This window comes from Podarcis tiliguerta, assembly GCF_965153285.1.
Source record: "Podarcis tiliguerta genome assembly, chromosome: 1".
Lineage (NCBI taxonomy): Eukaryota > Metazoa > Chordata > Lepidosauria > Squamata > Lacertidae > Podarcis > Podarcis tiliguerta.
The window spans coordinates 45,879,953-45,897,512 of NC_139534.1; the positions used below are offsets into that span (position 1 = coordinate 45,879,953).

The 17,560-nt window shown below is 43.0% G+C and overlaps 2 protein-coding genes across 2 annotated transcripts in view; one reads left to right on the forward strand and one right to left on the reverse strand.

Annotated features, from left to right (window-relative positions):
- Positions 1 to 3,492, reverse strand: part of PDIA5 (protein disulfide isomerase family A member 5) — a 145,115-nt gene extending 141,623 nt beyond the window's left edge. The window contains exon 1 of the mRNA XM_083410050.1: positions 3,297 to 3,492. Within this exon, the coding sequence (XP_083266176.1) occupies positions 3,297 to 3,368 (72 nt within the window). The 5' untranslated portion in view covers positions 3,369 to 3,492. The remainder of the gene's footprint in view (positions 1 to 3,296) is intronic.
- On the forward strand, positions 3,303 to 17,319 carry LOC310664840 (uncharacterized protein). The gene is made up of 4 exons (XM_083414495.1): positions 3,303 to 3,604; positions 3,952 to 4,004; positions 14,212 to 14,295; positions 16,380 to 17,319. Exons 1-4 carry the CDS (start codon positions 3,447 to 3,449, stop codon positions 16,652 to 16,654), a joined length of 570 nt encoding a protein of 189 aa, XP_083270621.1. The 5' UTR covers positions 3,303 to 3,446; the 3' UTR covers positions 16,655 to 17,319.
- The last annotated feature ends 241 nt before the right edge of the window (positions 17,320 to 17,560 follow it).

The window sequence follows — 17,560 nt, forward strand, 5'->3', positions numbered from 1 at the left end:
AGCCTTTTTTGTTGCTTTTAACCTCTCTAGCAAGCCTGAGTTCATTCTGTGCTTTAGCTTTTCTGACTTTGTGTCTACACGTGCTGGCTATTTGTTTGAATTCCTCTTTGGTGGTTTCCCCCCTTTTCCATTTTTTGTACACATCCTTTTTTAATCTTAACTCAGTTAAAAGTTCTTTAGATAGCCACCCTGGCTTCTTTAGGCACCTTCCATGTTTCCGTCTCATTGGTATTGCCTGAAGTTGTGCTTTTACTATCTCCCTCTTAACAAACTCCCAGCCATCATGAACTCCCTTTCCTTTTAGTATTACTGTCCATGGGATCTCACCCAGCACTTCCCTAAGTTTTATGAAGTCGGCTTTCTTAAAGTCAAGAAATTGAGTCCTAGTATGCTTGGCTGCTCCTTTCCGTTGTATAGTAAACTTCAGAAGAGCATGATCACTTGCGCCTAAAGATCCTTCCACTTCTACCCCATTAACCAGGTCATCGACATTGGTTAGGACCAGATCTAAAATGGCTGTTCCTCTTGTTGCCTCTCCCACTTTCTGGACAATGAAGTTGTCTGCAAGGCCAGTGAGGAATCTGTTTGACCTTATGCTCTTGGCTGAGTTTGACATCCAACAAATATCTGGGTAATTGAAGTCCCCCATTACTACTATCTCCCTTCCTTTTGCATGCTTGGCCATCTGTTCCAGGAAGGCATCATCTATGTCCTCCGTTTGGCTTGGGGATCTATAGTAAACTCCCACATACATACACACACACACAGTTTGAGCCTTCTCCCCAAATTTCTAGTTTTCTATTTACAGGACTCCTATTAAGGGACCCTTTCATCATGAAATCCCCCACCTGTGTGCAAGGGCATTGTTGCTTGAGTTTTTGTTTTTCCTTCAAAGCCAATAAAAGTGTGTCAGAAGCAAGAGGTCAGTGAAAACCAACCACCCAGCTCTTTTTCCATGAATGGCACAGCATTTGTGTCCATCACACCAAGACAGTTGAGTGGGGGTTGCAAATAAGGATTGGTGGGGAAGGGAGTGGGGGGAAATGGCAACACAACCACAATTATACATTTTGTTTGTTGCAGGCAAATTAATGCACTGCTATCATGTCACTCTGTTTCAGAAGCCCACATCTGACTGACTGAGCAGGTGTAAGAAAATTAAGAACTTACCTAGGTTATGATTATTTGTCAGGGGAAAGAAGAAAGTCTAATTTCACAGGGTAAATGAAAAGAAGTATTTATGCAAGCATTCATGTTAAACAACCTTCTGACTTATTCATGTTAAGCCTCTTTAAAGAATCAATTAAGAGTTGTAAAAGCTTTTTTCCCACCACAGAAAAAAGCTCCACTTTAGCAGCTAGTGTTATTAAACCATTTGTGGTACTGCATCCATTTAAATTATACCATACCTAGATATTTCTGAATGTGCTGTCATAAAGCTTTCCCACTCAATGCCCAAAACTTCAAGGTTTCCTCTCTCTTTTTTCTCTCGGCACATTCAAGGAGAACTCATATTGTGCAAAGTGTACCTATGCATACAGAGATCTGAGAATTCTCAAGCTCATGATTTTAATGCCACCCAGTCATATCCATATAATCATCCTCTATAAGGAATCCAAGTTACATTTCACCATGAATGGATGAAGTCTGAGTTTAAACCATTTACTGCAAAACCTAAAATAATCTGGTATGTCAGACTAATGTGGATAGCCCAAACCATGTCTTCCAAGCACTAAAAATGGAAATGATTTATTATTGACAACAGACAGTTCAGATTCTTCTCTGGGATAACAGTAGGCATTTGAGAGTTGAGAGGAGCCATAAGGGAAGTCTGCAAAATTCCAGTGGAAATGGAAAAACACTTTTAAAAAAATGTTTCTGTTTTGAAACGGTGGTAGGAAAAACGCAAGAGAATTAAGGGAAGTGGAAAACAAACAATGATAAGTGCATTGCACTGCAAGCAAGGTCACAGGAATTTGAGCACCCATGTGAGCCTTAAGTGTCAACCCTCCATCCTTCCTCAACCCACCTCTGAAAAGGAAATATTTATACGTTACTGAGCTATATATACACACATCTCTCAAGTCAGCTTATCTCCTAACTCTTTGACTTTTATTCTTTTCACAAAAATGAAGGCTGCAATCCTAAACACAATGACTAGGGAATGAGTCCCAATTTACTCAGCAAGACACACTTCAGAATAGCCACACCTAGAACTGCAAGATGTATAAGGAAGCAACCCAGCCTGTATGCACTTGGGAGAGAGTCCCAGTGGGGTTTATCCTTTGAGTAAACATGCAGAGGACCTGTCTGTGCTTATTTCACTCTTGAACCCATTTTCTGAGAGCAGGTTGTTCAGCAAACAGTATTTAGGCTGCTGTCCTTCCCTGGGAGCAAGTCTCCCTGAACTCAACGGACTTGCTTCGGAGTAGAATAGGATTACACAGTTACATTCTATTTACCCCTGAAACTACAGAATAAGTCTTGTTTCACCACGGCACATTCAGTTCGTTGCTTTTATTTCTGTTTAAAAAAGAAAAGGGGAAAGGAAATAGGTCGATTGATATTCTGCACAAAAATTTAGTCCAGAGCTAACCATTTGAACTAACCTAATCATTGTCGCCAACACTTCTCTCTCCCTCCTCACAGAGTAGGGGAATGACTTACACCTACCTACTGTAGAATCTCAAGAGAGACAGAGAGAGAAATAGTAACAGTGCTGCTCTACAGGACATATTGTATAATCATCCCAGAAACAGCAATGTAAAACATGCAGCCGGAGAACCTGAGCTCGGGACTGATAAAGGACCCGAGCGTTAAGTGGCAGTGGAGGCATAAATCAGCCGGCAACTAGCCTGCCTCGGAGCAGCCGGGTTTCCTCCAACTCACCAACAACCGGCCACGGGGTTCTCGCAAGCGTGGCAGGCAGCAAAGGAAAGGAAAGCAGCGCGAGCCTTTGCAAGCAGCGGCTCCTCTCGTGAGGTATTTGCACACACACACATACACAAACCCCGCCTGCCCGCCCGCCCGCTTTCCAAAGGCCGAAGAAGTTTTAACTTCTGCCACCTAAGCAATGTGAGCCTGCCGCTTTCACTTTGACAGGCGAGCTGTGTGCAAACACACAAGCACACACGGAGCCCGGCGCCTCCAGAATCACCAGTTCTCACCACCACCAGCAGAACTAGTGTACCAGCCCAAGTGCCCCGGACAGCTCGCCCCCGCCCTCCGCCGCCCCGCGCGTCCTTCACGAAACGCCCCTCGGCAGCAGAAGCCGCTTCCCAGCAACAGCCACTTACCAAGAGGGCCAGCAGCAACATCCTCCCTGCGAAGCACTTCGTCCTCCCAAAGCTGCGCCCCGCCAGACCCATCACCGACTGCCGCTCGCGCTGGCAGAACGAGGAGCTGCTGGCTCTGGCGGCTGCTGCTGCTGCCACGTCTGGCTAGGCATGCGCAATCCACAGGGAAAATCCTGCTACACTGGAGCGGAGCGCGGAGCGGCCGAGGTGCATGCTGGGAAGCGTAGTCTCTCCGGCGGCTCAGGTCGTTGGGTAACGGGCGAGGAAACAGGTGGGAAGAAGTATCGGATTAACACGTCTGCTGCAGGGTATAGTCTAATCCGAATTGGCATAGGAAGGGGGGCGTGCGGCGGGCGTCCTCCGTGGGGTAGCAGTAGATGCTTCCTCTGCAGAGACTAAGAGCCTGAGGTCTGAGCAGAGCAATCGCTGCTTCAAATCTCATTCTGACTGGTAATCGTTTCAAAATAACCGGGGTGAGCAAAGTAGAGGGGGGATGTAGATGCTTGGTTAAGATTTTGTTAGCATACCTGGAAGGGGTCAGGGCTTTTTCTTCATGTTTTGTAAATAAACACTGGGGGTGGGCATGCAAACTGCTTGTTGGTTTAAAATGTCTATGGACATATCTCGGCTTATCATTTATATTTATTTTTTCTAGAAACTCTTCTGGTCTTGAACATTACAAAAAACGAAAACAGCAGCAGTTTCTTGGTAATTTACACTGAAATTCTGGCCATGTGTACTCAGCAGTAAATCCTTTTTAATTCAATTAAGCTTATTCCCTGGTAAATGGAGTTTAGGACTGCATCCATTATTTTGTGTAAACATTACTGGTTTAAAACACAGCTAGATTGTTCTTTTCCTCAAGTTGAGTTGAAGGTAGTTTGTGGGGAAAGTGCATCGAAATGCAGTATTTCATAAGGAATAATAATAATACCCTGGGCGGCTCACAACAGAATATTAAAAACATGATAAGGAAAACAACAGGGCAGATATGGATTGTGGCAAACGTCATGTGTACACTGCTTCCCAAGCCACTGTTGGGAGCACACTGGGTGCAGAGTAAACAAGGGTGTATACCCAGCCGTCATGTACAGCTTTAAGAACCCCACTATAAAATCGCAGGCACCTTGCAGATTTGTTTTGAAAAGCATCTCTGTTGCACACATGGTGCCTCTCACATCTCCATAAAAGAGCTTCTAAGCCCCACAGAACAAGCGGCCTCTCACAGAATTCTATACAACAAGGCACCCCACTGCTCCATGGCAGTAAAAACAAAAGAACACCCAAGTGCCAGACGCTATCAAGCACCTCAAAATGCTTCTAGGATGGCCATGCCTAGGATGGATATTCCCTGCAATATCATAGTTCTGTAAAACATTACCTTCTACATATATCCCATTGCACAAATACCCCTAAAATGGCAGAAGCACTTTACAACCTGCGTTATAGCATGCCATTAAATTGAGTACAGTCTCTTCTAATTGGCAACAACTCTCTTCCCAGGTCTCAAGCACACACAGTCTTTTCTAGCCTTGCTACCTCAAGTCCTTGAACAAGTAGCTCCAGGTATTGAACCTGGGAACTTATACATAATCAGCCCCAGCCAGCATGACCCGTGGTCAGGGATGATGGAAGCAATAGCAAAATCTTGAAGGTACCAAGTCAGCTACCCTGTATGCCAGGAATAGAGAACCTGTGACCTTCCAAATGTTGTTGGACTCCAACTCCCATCTGCCCCTGCCAGCATGGCTAACAGACAGGGATGATGGGAGAGAGAGTTAGGGTTGCCACCCGTCCCTTTTTTCATGTATTTAAGCTCATTCTCATCCTCAAAATTGTGCAAGCAGAGGTTGGATGCGGTGGGAGAGGAGAGGGAGAGCCTGAGCAGGAGTTTGTATGGGGAGGGTGGGTCCATGAGATGGAGAATGAGAGCAAGAGTTATTGTGGGGTGGTGAGCAGAAAGTGGGGTGGGGCCAGGAGGAGGAGTTTGAGGGAGAGGGTTTTTGTGCGGGCAGAGGGTAAGTCCTGGAGAAAGAGGGGTGTTGCACGGGCCTGGTCTGTCCATCCACCCAGTGGAGAGCAGGGGGGATTGGGAAGGAGTTTATGCACAGACAGAGGCAGGTGGATCAGAGAGCGAGTGCTTTTGTTGTTGTTTTCATTGAATAAACCACTGTAACCCCCATGTGCCATTGTAATGGATTTCTTTGAAGTCATTTCTCCACCTAGTGAAGTAATTTTTAGCCCCTCAATCCCTCCCCCCACCCTGTCCTGTCCTGTATTTTGCCCAACCTGTTCTTTATTTTGCTCGACCAACACTAGCTGGAGTCCAAAGGCACCTGTATGGCCACATGTTTCCCATACTTGCCATATACGCATATAAAATGAAAGAGATTGTGAGAATGTGCTTTGGCTTCTCTGTTAATGACAGGGGAACAATGTTAGGCATCCCAGATCCATAGTCCAGATACAGGCACAGGAATGTTCTGATTTGCAGGTACTTAAAAACTAGGGCTGCCATATGTCCGGATTTTCCCAGACATTACCAGCATTTCAAAGGCAGAAGTGACATCTGGGTGGCGGTTTGTCCTGGATCTTCGGCAAATAGACCAAAAAATCAACAACTTTTGGGGTGTCCTGGTTTTCACCTTTTGAAACATGGCAACCCTAAAACAGGCTTAACTAGCACCTCATCAGGGAAATTTAGGAGAGTTATCTGTATTCAGCTAAGTCATACTTTGACATTACAATAACTTAGGACTATTGATCTCATTGATCTCCAAGTATGACTGGATGCAACCCAGAATGTTCAGCCCAACAGAAGTGTGTTGAAATGGGAAAAGGCAACAATCAAGTTCCCCAATTTTGTACATAGAATCACTAAGAAAATTTGAGTTATGTAATGCAAAATACAGAAATGAGTAAATATAGAACCAAGGAAAACTTATAGAAAGTCATTATTATTACATTCACTATGCACCCACTTTTAAAAGACATTATTTTGATTGCTAGCCCACCCAAAAAAGGAGGGCTAGGGACCAGTTACAATTCTTCAAAGTAAAAGCATATAAATTATTCAAATAAAAATACAAGCCACACAAATAAGGTTTTAAAGAAATAATATTAGTGTCTGAGAGCCTAAGGGCAAGAGTTCTGCAGCGTGCAGAAGCCATCAAGGATTTGTGTCTATATAACTTGGCATAATTGACATACTAGAAACACATCCATGAAATGTTAATGGGGTGCTTTCATTTGTTCAGACACCCAGATTAACACATTTACTTAGAATGAAGTTCCACCAATTTAAATACAACTTTATTTTCAAGTATGACTGCTGGCCTAGGTTTCTTACTCAGAACTATGTACAACTGAATTCAGTGGGGTTTACTTATGAAGAAACATTGTTAGGATCATATTGTTAAGATGCTTAAGAATGCACCTTAAGATCCTGCTAATTCACACACAAGCTCCACTAAATTCTAAGGGATTTAACTCCCAAATAAGCATGCTTCAGATTGCTTCAATATTGTGGTATGAAACAGGGAAATACTTGTGCCATTGGGTTCCACCATTAGCAGCTTTATTGGTTAAAAAGTATATGGCAGCAAGGCGATTGTGCTTTTAATGCTATTAGTGATGTCTCACCAGCCTGGTATACATTTCCACTGTAGCTCACAGTGCCAAATACATAGTCCAACACGATCATAGCTTTTTGCCATTTTTTCTAGTCCTTGGGCAGGTTTGGAGAAGGAAGATACCCTCAGTACAACCTGTGTTAGTTCTGCTGGTGTGTGAGAAGTGGTTTCATTTCAGCCTTGATTATGTATTGGGAACTCTTCAAAACTTCAAGTAAACAAATGAAGCACAGCCTGTCCAGAATCAATTTGTGTAACCTTCATTTTGATCATTATATTTGAATGATCATCTCATCCCAGATAACTAATTGGTACACTTCCCAAATCATAGGCATGCAGAGAGCAAGTAATGTCTGGCATGGCCAGTAAGCCTTGCTAGGAATACTAATGCCTAGGTAAGTAATTGAGTGTATAATGTAATTGGTCACTGCATAATCAGGAAATTTCTTAACCTACAGCCAAACAGTGTGTGAAATAAGGGTAGGGAACTTGCAGACATAGAGATGTTGCTGGTTGGAGTCCAACTCCCAATGGTCAGGGATGATGGGAGATGCAGTCCAATCACATCTGGGTGATCACAGGTTCTGTACTCCTGTTGCAAAGTGTCAACAGTATAGATTTGTTAACCTGTCACTAATACCCTTTAGATCTTATGAAAGTGAAAAAAGTGAAGCCATTACGAGTAATACTATTGGTACATGGCTCTTGGTTGCATTCTATGTTTACTTGACTTGTATATGTTTATTGTCTCAAATCACTAAATATTTTCTTTTTGTTAATGGTGCCTGCAAATGTGGTGAAGCAACAACACTGCTAGCACATTTGCAAAGCTAAGCAGGGTCTGGTATGGTTTCAAATTGGATGGGGAAACGTGTTGAGATTCCAGCATTGCAGGGGGTTGGATGAGACGATCCTCAGGGGTCCCTTCCAACTCTAGAGTTTTATGATTCTATGAAATCAAGCCTACCTTGTGTGACATTATAAAGTTCAAACATTACCATCTGCACTCACAAACTGCTTTCTATGCTCACATGAAAGACTTCCAACCATTTTTGTATTACTAAGCTCATTGTTCATATAAGCATCATACAATGTGCGCTAAGAAAGCACACAGACTTTAACATTTTGGAATCTTTGAGACCATGGTATAGCAGAAGTCTATAGACTCTCCACTGACATGTTATGCCCACCTCACAACTATAGATGCTGGCAAGTATAAAAAGTGGTGCAACATCTGAATCAGCCCCCGCCCCCAAACCAGGTATAATTCAGTGTGATCCTTAGAAATATTGGTTACCTGAGCATAAAAACTGCATGCAACCTCAACTGTACTGGTAGAAAACTGTCCATAATTCTTGCTGGAAGAGAAGAGGAAGCAGATAATAACTGCTGTTAATTCTCACTCACACATACACACGTAATTAAAAATAATACACCTCTCCACCGCTCAACACTGTATATAATATTGGAAATGCAAGTAGAGAAATTCCTTGCTATAAGTGACTCCTTTTACACAAACCAAAAAAATAAAATAGATTCACCTGGTAACTCCCAGACACTTTTAAACAGATTTCCATTTGTATTATACAGACACAATTATCCCAGCCTGTGTGCACTCTTCTGGTTTCCCATGGATTTCTGAACCTTCAATGATTATCATAACTTCTCTTTGATTCCTTTGTGCCAAAAAATGCTTACATCTTCAGATGCTCTATAGCACAGTCGCTGCTCTTAAAGAATGCAAAAGCAACCTCAGTATGAAAAATTTGCCAAGCTAGGTTGGCAGGACGGCTTTTATCAGACCGGAAAGCAGAAATGCTCCCTGCAATAGCAAAAAGAGAGAGAGGGGAGAGAGCATCTTTCAACACAAGAGTGGCTTACTTTACACGGCAATTCAAGGAGACTGCATCTGCAACAGGGAACAAAATCACATCATGTTTTGACAATTTCCAGCTGTAATAGCACCTAGCTTTTACACAGTCATTTCCAACCAGAGGCTTCAAAAACTATTCAGATAGGATATAATTGTCTTTATAATACTTGTGCAGGTTGGAAAGTGGACCAACGACAGCAATTCACACAAACTACGCAGCAAGTCAATAGATAAGGCAGCTTCATAGAATTACAGCCCTGGATCAATCTGTACTAACATGTTGCCTTTATTTTTGATGTCTTGCTTTGGTTGTTTCCTCTCATAATCACTTAGTTTGTTTTGTGTGCTTCCATTATTCCACTTTGCCTTTGTTCTCGTATGTGAAGTCTGTTATTGTCGAAGTTCCCTTCTCTGTTTTGTCAGTTTTCTATGGATTTCAAACCCAGTCTTAGGTTTGGCACAGTCTTTCACAACAAACTAGAAAAATGCCCTCCAAATGGTTGGCATCTGTATGGAAATATTGCCATCAATAATTGTTTGCAGCTGAGTGGATGGGTGATGCCCTATTTATGACCAGTTCCTCATGGGGCCTGCTTCCTACCATTCACATCCACACCAACAGCTCTTTTATACCATTTAAACTGTAATGTGCTCCCCCCCACACACACATACATCAAGCCAGGAACTATAATTTGTTACAGGTGCTGGGAATTGTATTTCTATCTCCTAACAACTTTGAGCACCCTTAACAATATAGACTTCTCCATATTCACAATCACTTTAACAGCCATGTGGGGTCTAAGAGGCTTGGATGTGGATGTGATTGCTCCCTTGGACATGCTTGCCTTGATCTGCTGCCTAATCAGCAGGGCTGGCCCATCCATAAGGTAGGCTGAAGCAGTTGCCTTGGGCAACAGAAGTCCAAGAGATGGTGTCCCATGGGCTCACCACCAGCTGCACTGCCTCCACTGTGATCTCACTGGAGTCAGGTGATTGTTGGAAATGTAATGATATGGAAGGAACTTTCTATCATATGTGATGGACCTGTAGAATAGCTAAGGAATATGGTTTAGCTTAGTATTACCTCCCAACATAGGTTCATGACTCATTGGACACCTTGGCTGACACTGTCACAAGAGCAGCATCTTCATCACTGCAGAGCCAAGCAACTTTATCCTGTAAGTGCTAAGTCAACCAGTTCCAGCTAGACACTGTGTACTGCAGAGATCTGGCCCCTGTCAGGAGTGACCAACCTCCAGATCACATAGAAGAACTCCACTGGGTGGCTACTCAAAGATCCAATGGAAACCATTGCTGTATTTCTTTATTTCTTGGTATAATTATTATTTGAACTAGAGAAAATTGGTTCACATTAATTATTCACAAACTTTATTCCAACTAAGCCCACAGGGTTCCCATAGACAAAGATTATACATACACCAACAATGCATAAATGCCTAACAAGATTTTCAACATAGCCAATATTAAATTAGTCAGTAATGTGAACACAACAACCAGTTCATAACTACTATTAAAATGCCATACAAACCTGTGTCTCTTATAAGGTACAACCATGACTGAAACCTTAAAATGTACTCTCTGTGTACCCTGTGCTTCCCCTCTCCATTACTATCAGGCATTATTTCTAGAATATGTTTACACAATTATCCATTGTGATCGTCAACCAAACAAATTTCATCAGATGCCGTTTAATGTAGGAGAAGGGGGTCCTGCTTTTCCTGAGCCTCCCAAAAGCAGCACAATAGACCTGATCAATGTGTAGGCATCTCAAATAATTATCCTGATCCCGCCCCCACATGTAGAAAGCTCCCACAAGATAGGAAGAGCAAACAAACAGCTTACTCAAACAAAGGGTGGAGGTGAGTTTCTCCATTCAGTCTGCATCACCAGAGCTCCATCTCCTGCCTGAAGAATGTGAATCGGGGCAACCCCTTAGCATGGGATAGAGCATTGCCCCACATTAGGCAAAAGCTTCCTGCATTACATAGGCTTTGACTAGATGACCCTCGTGGTCGCTCCCAACTCTACAATTCTGTGATTGAATCTATGAAGGAGAGTGCCTCTTCTCTTTTCTGTAGTCTCCAGACTGGTATGGTCACTGTGTTATTGAGTAGGTCTGGTGGTCAAGGAGGTGACTTCTCAGGCTAAATGGATTTTGAAGAAGGCATCCATGACAGCCCTAGCTTAGGTTCCCTGGGCGCTGGAGCATTTGCTTAAGGATCAGGCACCCAGTTAAGTTGTCCAGCAGAACGCAGCCAGCTTATCCTCCTCTGACTCTTTAACTCAGGAACAGGGCTGTGACAGCAATGTCCTCTACAGCCACTTCTTATTAAAGCGCTGGTGCAAGAGGACAACTAATTAAATTCTTCTCATACATATTAACTGTTGGATTTGCTTTTAATGTTTTAACAATGACCTAGATGCCCGGTTTCTTAAACGTAAATAATGGAAGGTACTTAATCAAGAATCTCTGTGTTATTTTGAGGTTGAGGAATGTGTGCTGAAGGTTTGCAGTTTGCTTATTTTTTTATTTATGTATGAATCACTTCCATAAAACAACTTAAAGTAATTTAACAATAAAAGCACACATAACAACAATTTCAAGTCTAGTACACCTACAGAGTGGGATAAGAAATCTTGTCTTAAAAGGCTTGTTGGAAAAGAATGGTCTTCAATAGGTGCCAAAGACTTTTCTAGAGATAGTTTGACATATGCTTGAGATACTCCTTATTTTTGTTGATATTTTTCTTATGGCTTACTACAATTGCAAAGACAGAATAAGTTGCAATGTGGGTTTGGGAGGGAGAGTGAAAGAGATATTATGTACCTGTTAAATTCTGTTCTTTAAAACAATTCCTCAGCACAGAATTATATTTATTACTTAAGAACAAGACGCTGGGAGTTACTTTATAATGAGTCAGGCTATTAGCCTATCTACTCCACTGTTCTGTGGCCTGCACAAGCTTCCCAGGGTCTGAAGTAGGGGCCTTTCTTTATCATTAGCAATACCAAATAATGAATGATCTACATGAAAGTGTGCTCTCTCTACTACTGAGCTATCGATCTCTCATGTAGGTTGTTAAGACTAACAAGGGAAAAGAGAGAGGAACTGGTGTTGAAGAGAGTGCATGATCCTATGTTCTGGCTCACAAATTGCAGAAATTTGTTTGCAAGGAGCCAGCACTACATATGAAGAGGGATTGCCCTTTGTATACAGTTCTACCTATTTGTGCATGACCAGCATCTGGCATGGAAGCTGTAAATTAATGAGCTCAAAAGGGAATACGGGAATAACCCAGAAAAGGTTCAGAGGAGATTCTTCTATAGTCATTGGCATGTCTCTACCCGGGCCTTTGCTAGGTTGTATCTTACAACTGGGTCTTCTCCCCCTCCTGCGTAGACGCCTGGTAAGAAAACTGTCCAGCAATCAAACAGGCACTCCTGTGACTCTTCCACCTTCACTTCTGTGTTCTGAGGTGATGTGGTAGAACTGGGGAATGAGGCAAGGTTTGAGATGTGGGAAGAGAGGTGCTTGGGGGACCCAGGTGAAAAATTATTGAGATGGAGCTCTTCAGGCTGCCTTTGGACTACTGCAGATTCATTCAAGCCTTCAGTTAGAGGGGAGATCTCCACAGAGCTCTAAGTGTCTTCCCAGAGTCTTGGTTGGATGGTCCTGCTACTACTGTGTTCTTTGTTAATTCTGGAATTATTTTCAGGAATATCGAAAAGGTTAAGAATTAAAAAGTCTTAATTCCATCACCCTTTGATGGAATTGCCATTCATGGAAATGGAGGGAACCATCTATGTTACTCTAATTTCTAAAATTAGAAATAGTTCTAGACTGACCTCTTTGAAATCTTGCCCTAATTCAACATTATATAGATGGCTTACATGAGCACAGTCCTTATGGGGTACTTAACCCTACGAAATTGTCAGCACTGTGATTTTCAAAATGAAGCATTCAGTCTTGTATTTAACAGGGAAAGTTTATTTATTATTTGCATCTTGGTTTTCTTTTCTTTTCTAGTACTCACCTAAGTAATTAAGAACCCCATAAAGTATATTCATGTAGCTGAGCAGTTCTCTGACTAATGAAAGGGGAGTCAGTCCAGTTTGGTATTCAATACTGGTATGCCTAAATGTTGTTATTGCCTTATTTTTGGCAGTAACACTGGATATTTGCCTCATTCCTTAACAATGCGTCATTTCTCTCCAGAATGAAGCTGTATTGTGGTTACTGCCATCATGTAGCCAGTCTCTGCCCTTTGCATTTCAGATGTGCTAATTATTTTGATATCTTGGTGTGCTGCCAACCGCTATTGCAAGCATTCAGTATTCCCTTGGCTTTATTGTCAGTTCCTGACTTGGTGGCAAGCAGCTATACAGCAGCGTATATTTTGCTTTCACTAGTTTACCAGAGGGAGCAATAGGGATACACATTCATCATTCCCAAGACGTCAACTTATAGGACACTATACATACAGTTCTATAGGAATGTGCTGCACCCTCAGGTTCTTTATGCAAAACACATGCACCCTGTCTGAAGTGAGACAAAAATAGCTGCATGCATATCAACAAACTCTACCAAAGCTCTTTTGTTTGTCATCTTAACTACAGGGAAGAGTATTGCATTCCTCCAGCATTCTTTGCAGAAGCACAATGCAAGCGATCCTTCCCCGTCTCTGAAGGAGTAACACATTTAGAAAAGTGCTCATAAGGCTATCATGAGAAGGGCAGGATAAGTTGGACGTTCTGTATGAATTTTCACCAGACTACTCAATCGTGTGAATATTGAGAAAGAAAGTGACCTTGCAATGCCTCACACACGTGAAATAGGATCACATAGATCAGGCCATTGCCATAATCTTTCTTAGCTTCATGGCAAGTCCTACTATTAGGTAGAGTAAGGCGGAAGATGCTGCAGGGTGGGGAGCAGCAGGGTGTTACAGGAGGATGGAGAATATGGCCTAGTAGGTTGCCTGAACCCTCCTTGCCAATGTTGAAATAAGATCCAGTTTGGTCAACGTTTGAGTGTGGAAATGTGGGGTGGGTGTCATCTTGCCTTTTGCCTTAGGCAACAAAAAGTATTGGGCTGCTCTTGACCATCTTATTTGGAATGTAGTAAGAACTTGAATTTAAAGTGCCATTCTCTGTGCGCATGTATGCTTTGTCAGTGTCTTAGCAATTTTTCTCCATGTTGTTGTCACCATCTCTCCTGGTATCTGCTAACTACTCCTTGCCTGGCCTCAGTAGCAAACTAGCTGCCTTCTTCTTGGTAGGCTCATCCTGCACATTCACTGTACAACAGACACTATGGGCGGATCTACACACATGGTTTCTAACGTTAAGATGGACACATTGCGTTTTGCTTGTAATGTTAATATTGTAGTGCATTATGACAATGTAATGCCAGACGGTGCTGCAGAGCAATCAAGAACCGGCAGCAGCGAAACTGTGTTTGGACAAACAAAAGGTAAGGAACGTTTTGAATTTACCAGTATGCCCTGTGACGTTTTAGAATGATATATCTAATATCATGCTTATAATATTTAAAAGGTCGGTGAAGATCCAGCCTATTTCATTTAACTTTAAGGAGCCTGGGATGGATTAGAACATGCAGAGCTTCCGAAGCTCCTACACTGTTCCAGTCAATTTTTTTCTCAGACTGTCAGTACTCTGACTGTCAGAACTCCTTATTAAATTCTGCTAATGACAAGATAGTAAAACCTCAGCAGTATTTGGGAGTAAACCTGGTAACATGGACCCAGAGTGTCAGGGATAGACAGTATCTGAAAGCCCCAAAGTCACAGTATGGCGTTAAAAGGATAGACTGGATTTATTTATAGAAATCAAAATTGGCAGGGCATTGAAAGGAAAAGGAAGAAAAGGAATACCCAATTTATAGAAGGGAAAAAGAGAAAAATGGGTGACCTGTTTATAGAATTGTGTCCCTTCACAACAGGGGTTTTAAATGTACCCTTGAGTGCTCCCACTTGGTGTGTGTGTTTGTTTGTTTTTTTGAAGTTAGGCTTGCAGAAATAGCTAATATTTTAAATGAGAAGGTAAACACTATGGAAAAAACCAAACACACACCTATGTACATGTCTGTCTTGGGGGAAAAAATCTATTTCTTAGTGGGGAAGACAGAGCAGAACAGAAAGAAAACTGGAAAGGAAAAAAGGAATACCGGTACCTTCCTATCAATGGAGGATGTCGTGGAATGGATGGATGGATGCAGAGGAGTGGTGGAAACAAAACAGCTCAGGCCTAGTGATCACAGCAATTATTCCCAGAAGGTCTTGCCCCAATGAGGCAGTTGAGAGGAGAGAAGGGCCTCTGCCTCCTGGCCCCCTTCCTCCCCAGCCTCCGCTTCAGCCTTGGGACTTCTCTGAGCTGATCACCTAGTAAGCTGGGCTGTGGTGTCTTGCCTGCCTCAGTCTCTTAAAGTGCACTTCCCACTATTCTCAATGCCTTGGAGCCCGCCTTTTTCATGGTGATGGGGGCACCTTTGGTTCTGGTGATGTGGGCACTCCCCCTGGCTCCTGTGAACTGGCAACTGCCCCTTCAACATCCTCTGATGTCCCTTGAATCCTTCCTAAGTCCCCAACCTCCCCTTCCCCATCTTCAGCTTGTCCTGGTATGTACCAGTTGTAGCCACACCCTTCCTCTTCACCAGTATCCTGCCAGCTCATGACAGTCTTGCTTACTATGATGGTCTTTCCTGGAGCTTACACAGCTCTCCATGAAACCAAAACTCATGCACTGCACATACACATAGAGATCATCATCTTCAGCAAAGTCCCAGGTGGAATCTACACCCATATAAAAACCGTTCTGAAAATGCTTTTTAAAAAACATTTTTAAAAATACATCGAATTTCCCATAAGTCTCACTATCGCCATCTAGCGTCACATTGTATATTGCACTTAAAACACAAAACGTTTTATTTGCAGCTGTATAGCTGAGTCCCCAGGGATGCGGATGGCGCTGTGGTCTAAACCACAGAGCCTAGGGCTTGCCAATTGGAAGGTCGGCGGTTTGAATCCCCGTGACAGGTGACCTCCTGTTGCTCAGTCCCTGCTCCTGCCAACCTAGCAGTTCGAAAGCACGTCAAAGTGCAAGTAGATAAATAGATACTGCTCCGGCGGGAAGGTAAACGGCGTTTCTATGCGCTGCTCTGGTTCGCCAGAAGCGGCTTAGTCATGCTGGCCACATGACCCGGAAGCTGTCTGCGGACAAACACTGGTTCTCTTGGTCTATAGAGCGAGATGAGCGCCGCAACCCCAGAGTCATCCGCGACTGGACCTAATGGTCAGGGGTACCTTTACCTTTAGCCGAGTCCCCAATGCCACAAATGTGTTTTTTGAGGTCCACACAATCCTTAGAGCCCCTTCTCATCCCAGTACCATAAACTGGCCTATTTGCTGTAGCATAATAATCCATAACTAAAGCCTCTCATTTGTGTGCGTGTAGTTCTTTCTGATTCACTTTTCTTGCTCTGCAGCCTGTCCTTGGTCAATAAATCTCTCAAATTCCATCCATTGTCTACCTTTCTAGGTCCCAGAGATGTTTCTCCACTGTTGCTGTGTCCTTCCTTTTATGCAGATGCAGGCAGCGTCTGGGGAGTCTTCCAGAATCACTACCATCCTCTCTTATCTTGCCATTTCCAACCTACCCACAACTTTATCTGCACAGTCCAGGAAAGAGGGCACACAGAAAGCAACAGCAGCCCCTGCATCCTCCAGGTGCCTAGTTTTGTGTCTAAGCATCCTTTGAATCCACCCTTCTCTGTTCTTTGGACCAAACTGCCACCTACCACTCATTCATTTTGAGTGGTGCGCATGCTGATTCCAAGCCCATATTATGGTTTTGGTCAGCCCTGGACAGTGCCGTCTGGCTTGCCTGGGGAGTCCAAGTTTGCTCTGTCTTGAAAACCCATTGCTATACAATAAGGGATTTTTAGTAGCTCCTGCCTGTGCTCTTCTAGCACCAGAATCCACGGTGCGTGGAACAAGGGTCAGAATGTTTCATGGACCACTTCCAAATGACTCTGGAGTTATCAGACTTTTCTGTGAATATAAACGTGCTGGAAAACATTATTATCCCATGCTCTTCCAATTTTACTTATTTAATTGTACAGTACCTGTGTGTGTAGGATTTTGTGTGCACATTCACATGCTGAGGCCTCTTTGGAAACTTACCATGCGTATCATGTCTACACCACTGAGTGCATGGCCCTCAATTGAAAAAAGAGGAGGAGGGACAGCTAAGTGACGAAGACAAGCAATGAAGCTAGTATGTGTAGGCATAGTGTTCTGGGAGATATAAACTGGGAATAACCCTGAGACACTAATAAAACACAGGCCAGCAGAACTCTTACAGAGCAACAGAATGGAGTGCAGATGTAACCAAGTGGGTCATTGGAATGAGTTCAATTGCTCCATGTGTGACAGAGATAAAGCAAGCTACTTTAACAAAATAAATGCTTCAAGTGCAGAGCTGTATTTAAAAAAATAAAATAAACACAAAGCGATGGAGGGGCCTGGATACATTCTTAATTTATCTATGGACAAAGGGTAATTGGCAGTGCTTAAAAATGCATGAGTGTGCAGCAAATGTTCAGCCTTCTGAAACAGAGGTTGACAGTGAACAATGCTGTGGTTGTAGAAGTTTACATGCACCTTTGTCTATATCAGAGGTGCAGAAACCGTGGCCCTACAAATGTGGTTGGTTGGACT

Coding starts and splice junctions, on each gene's coding strand:
- LOC310664840 (XM_083414495.1), top strand. CDS start 3,447: ATGCGCAATCCACAGGGAAAATCCTGCTACACTGGAGCGGAGCGCGGA. Junction 3,605..3,951: donor ATTAACACGTCTGCTGCAGG/GTATAGTCTAAT, acceptor TATTTTTTCTAG/AAACTCTTCTGGTCTTGAAC. Junction 14,296..16,379: donor TGTGTTTGGACAAACAAAAG/GTAAGGAACGTT, acceptor CTACCTTTCTAG/GTCCCAGAGATGTTTCTCCA.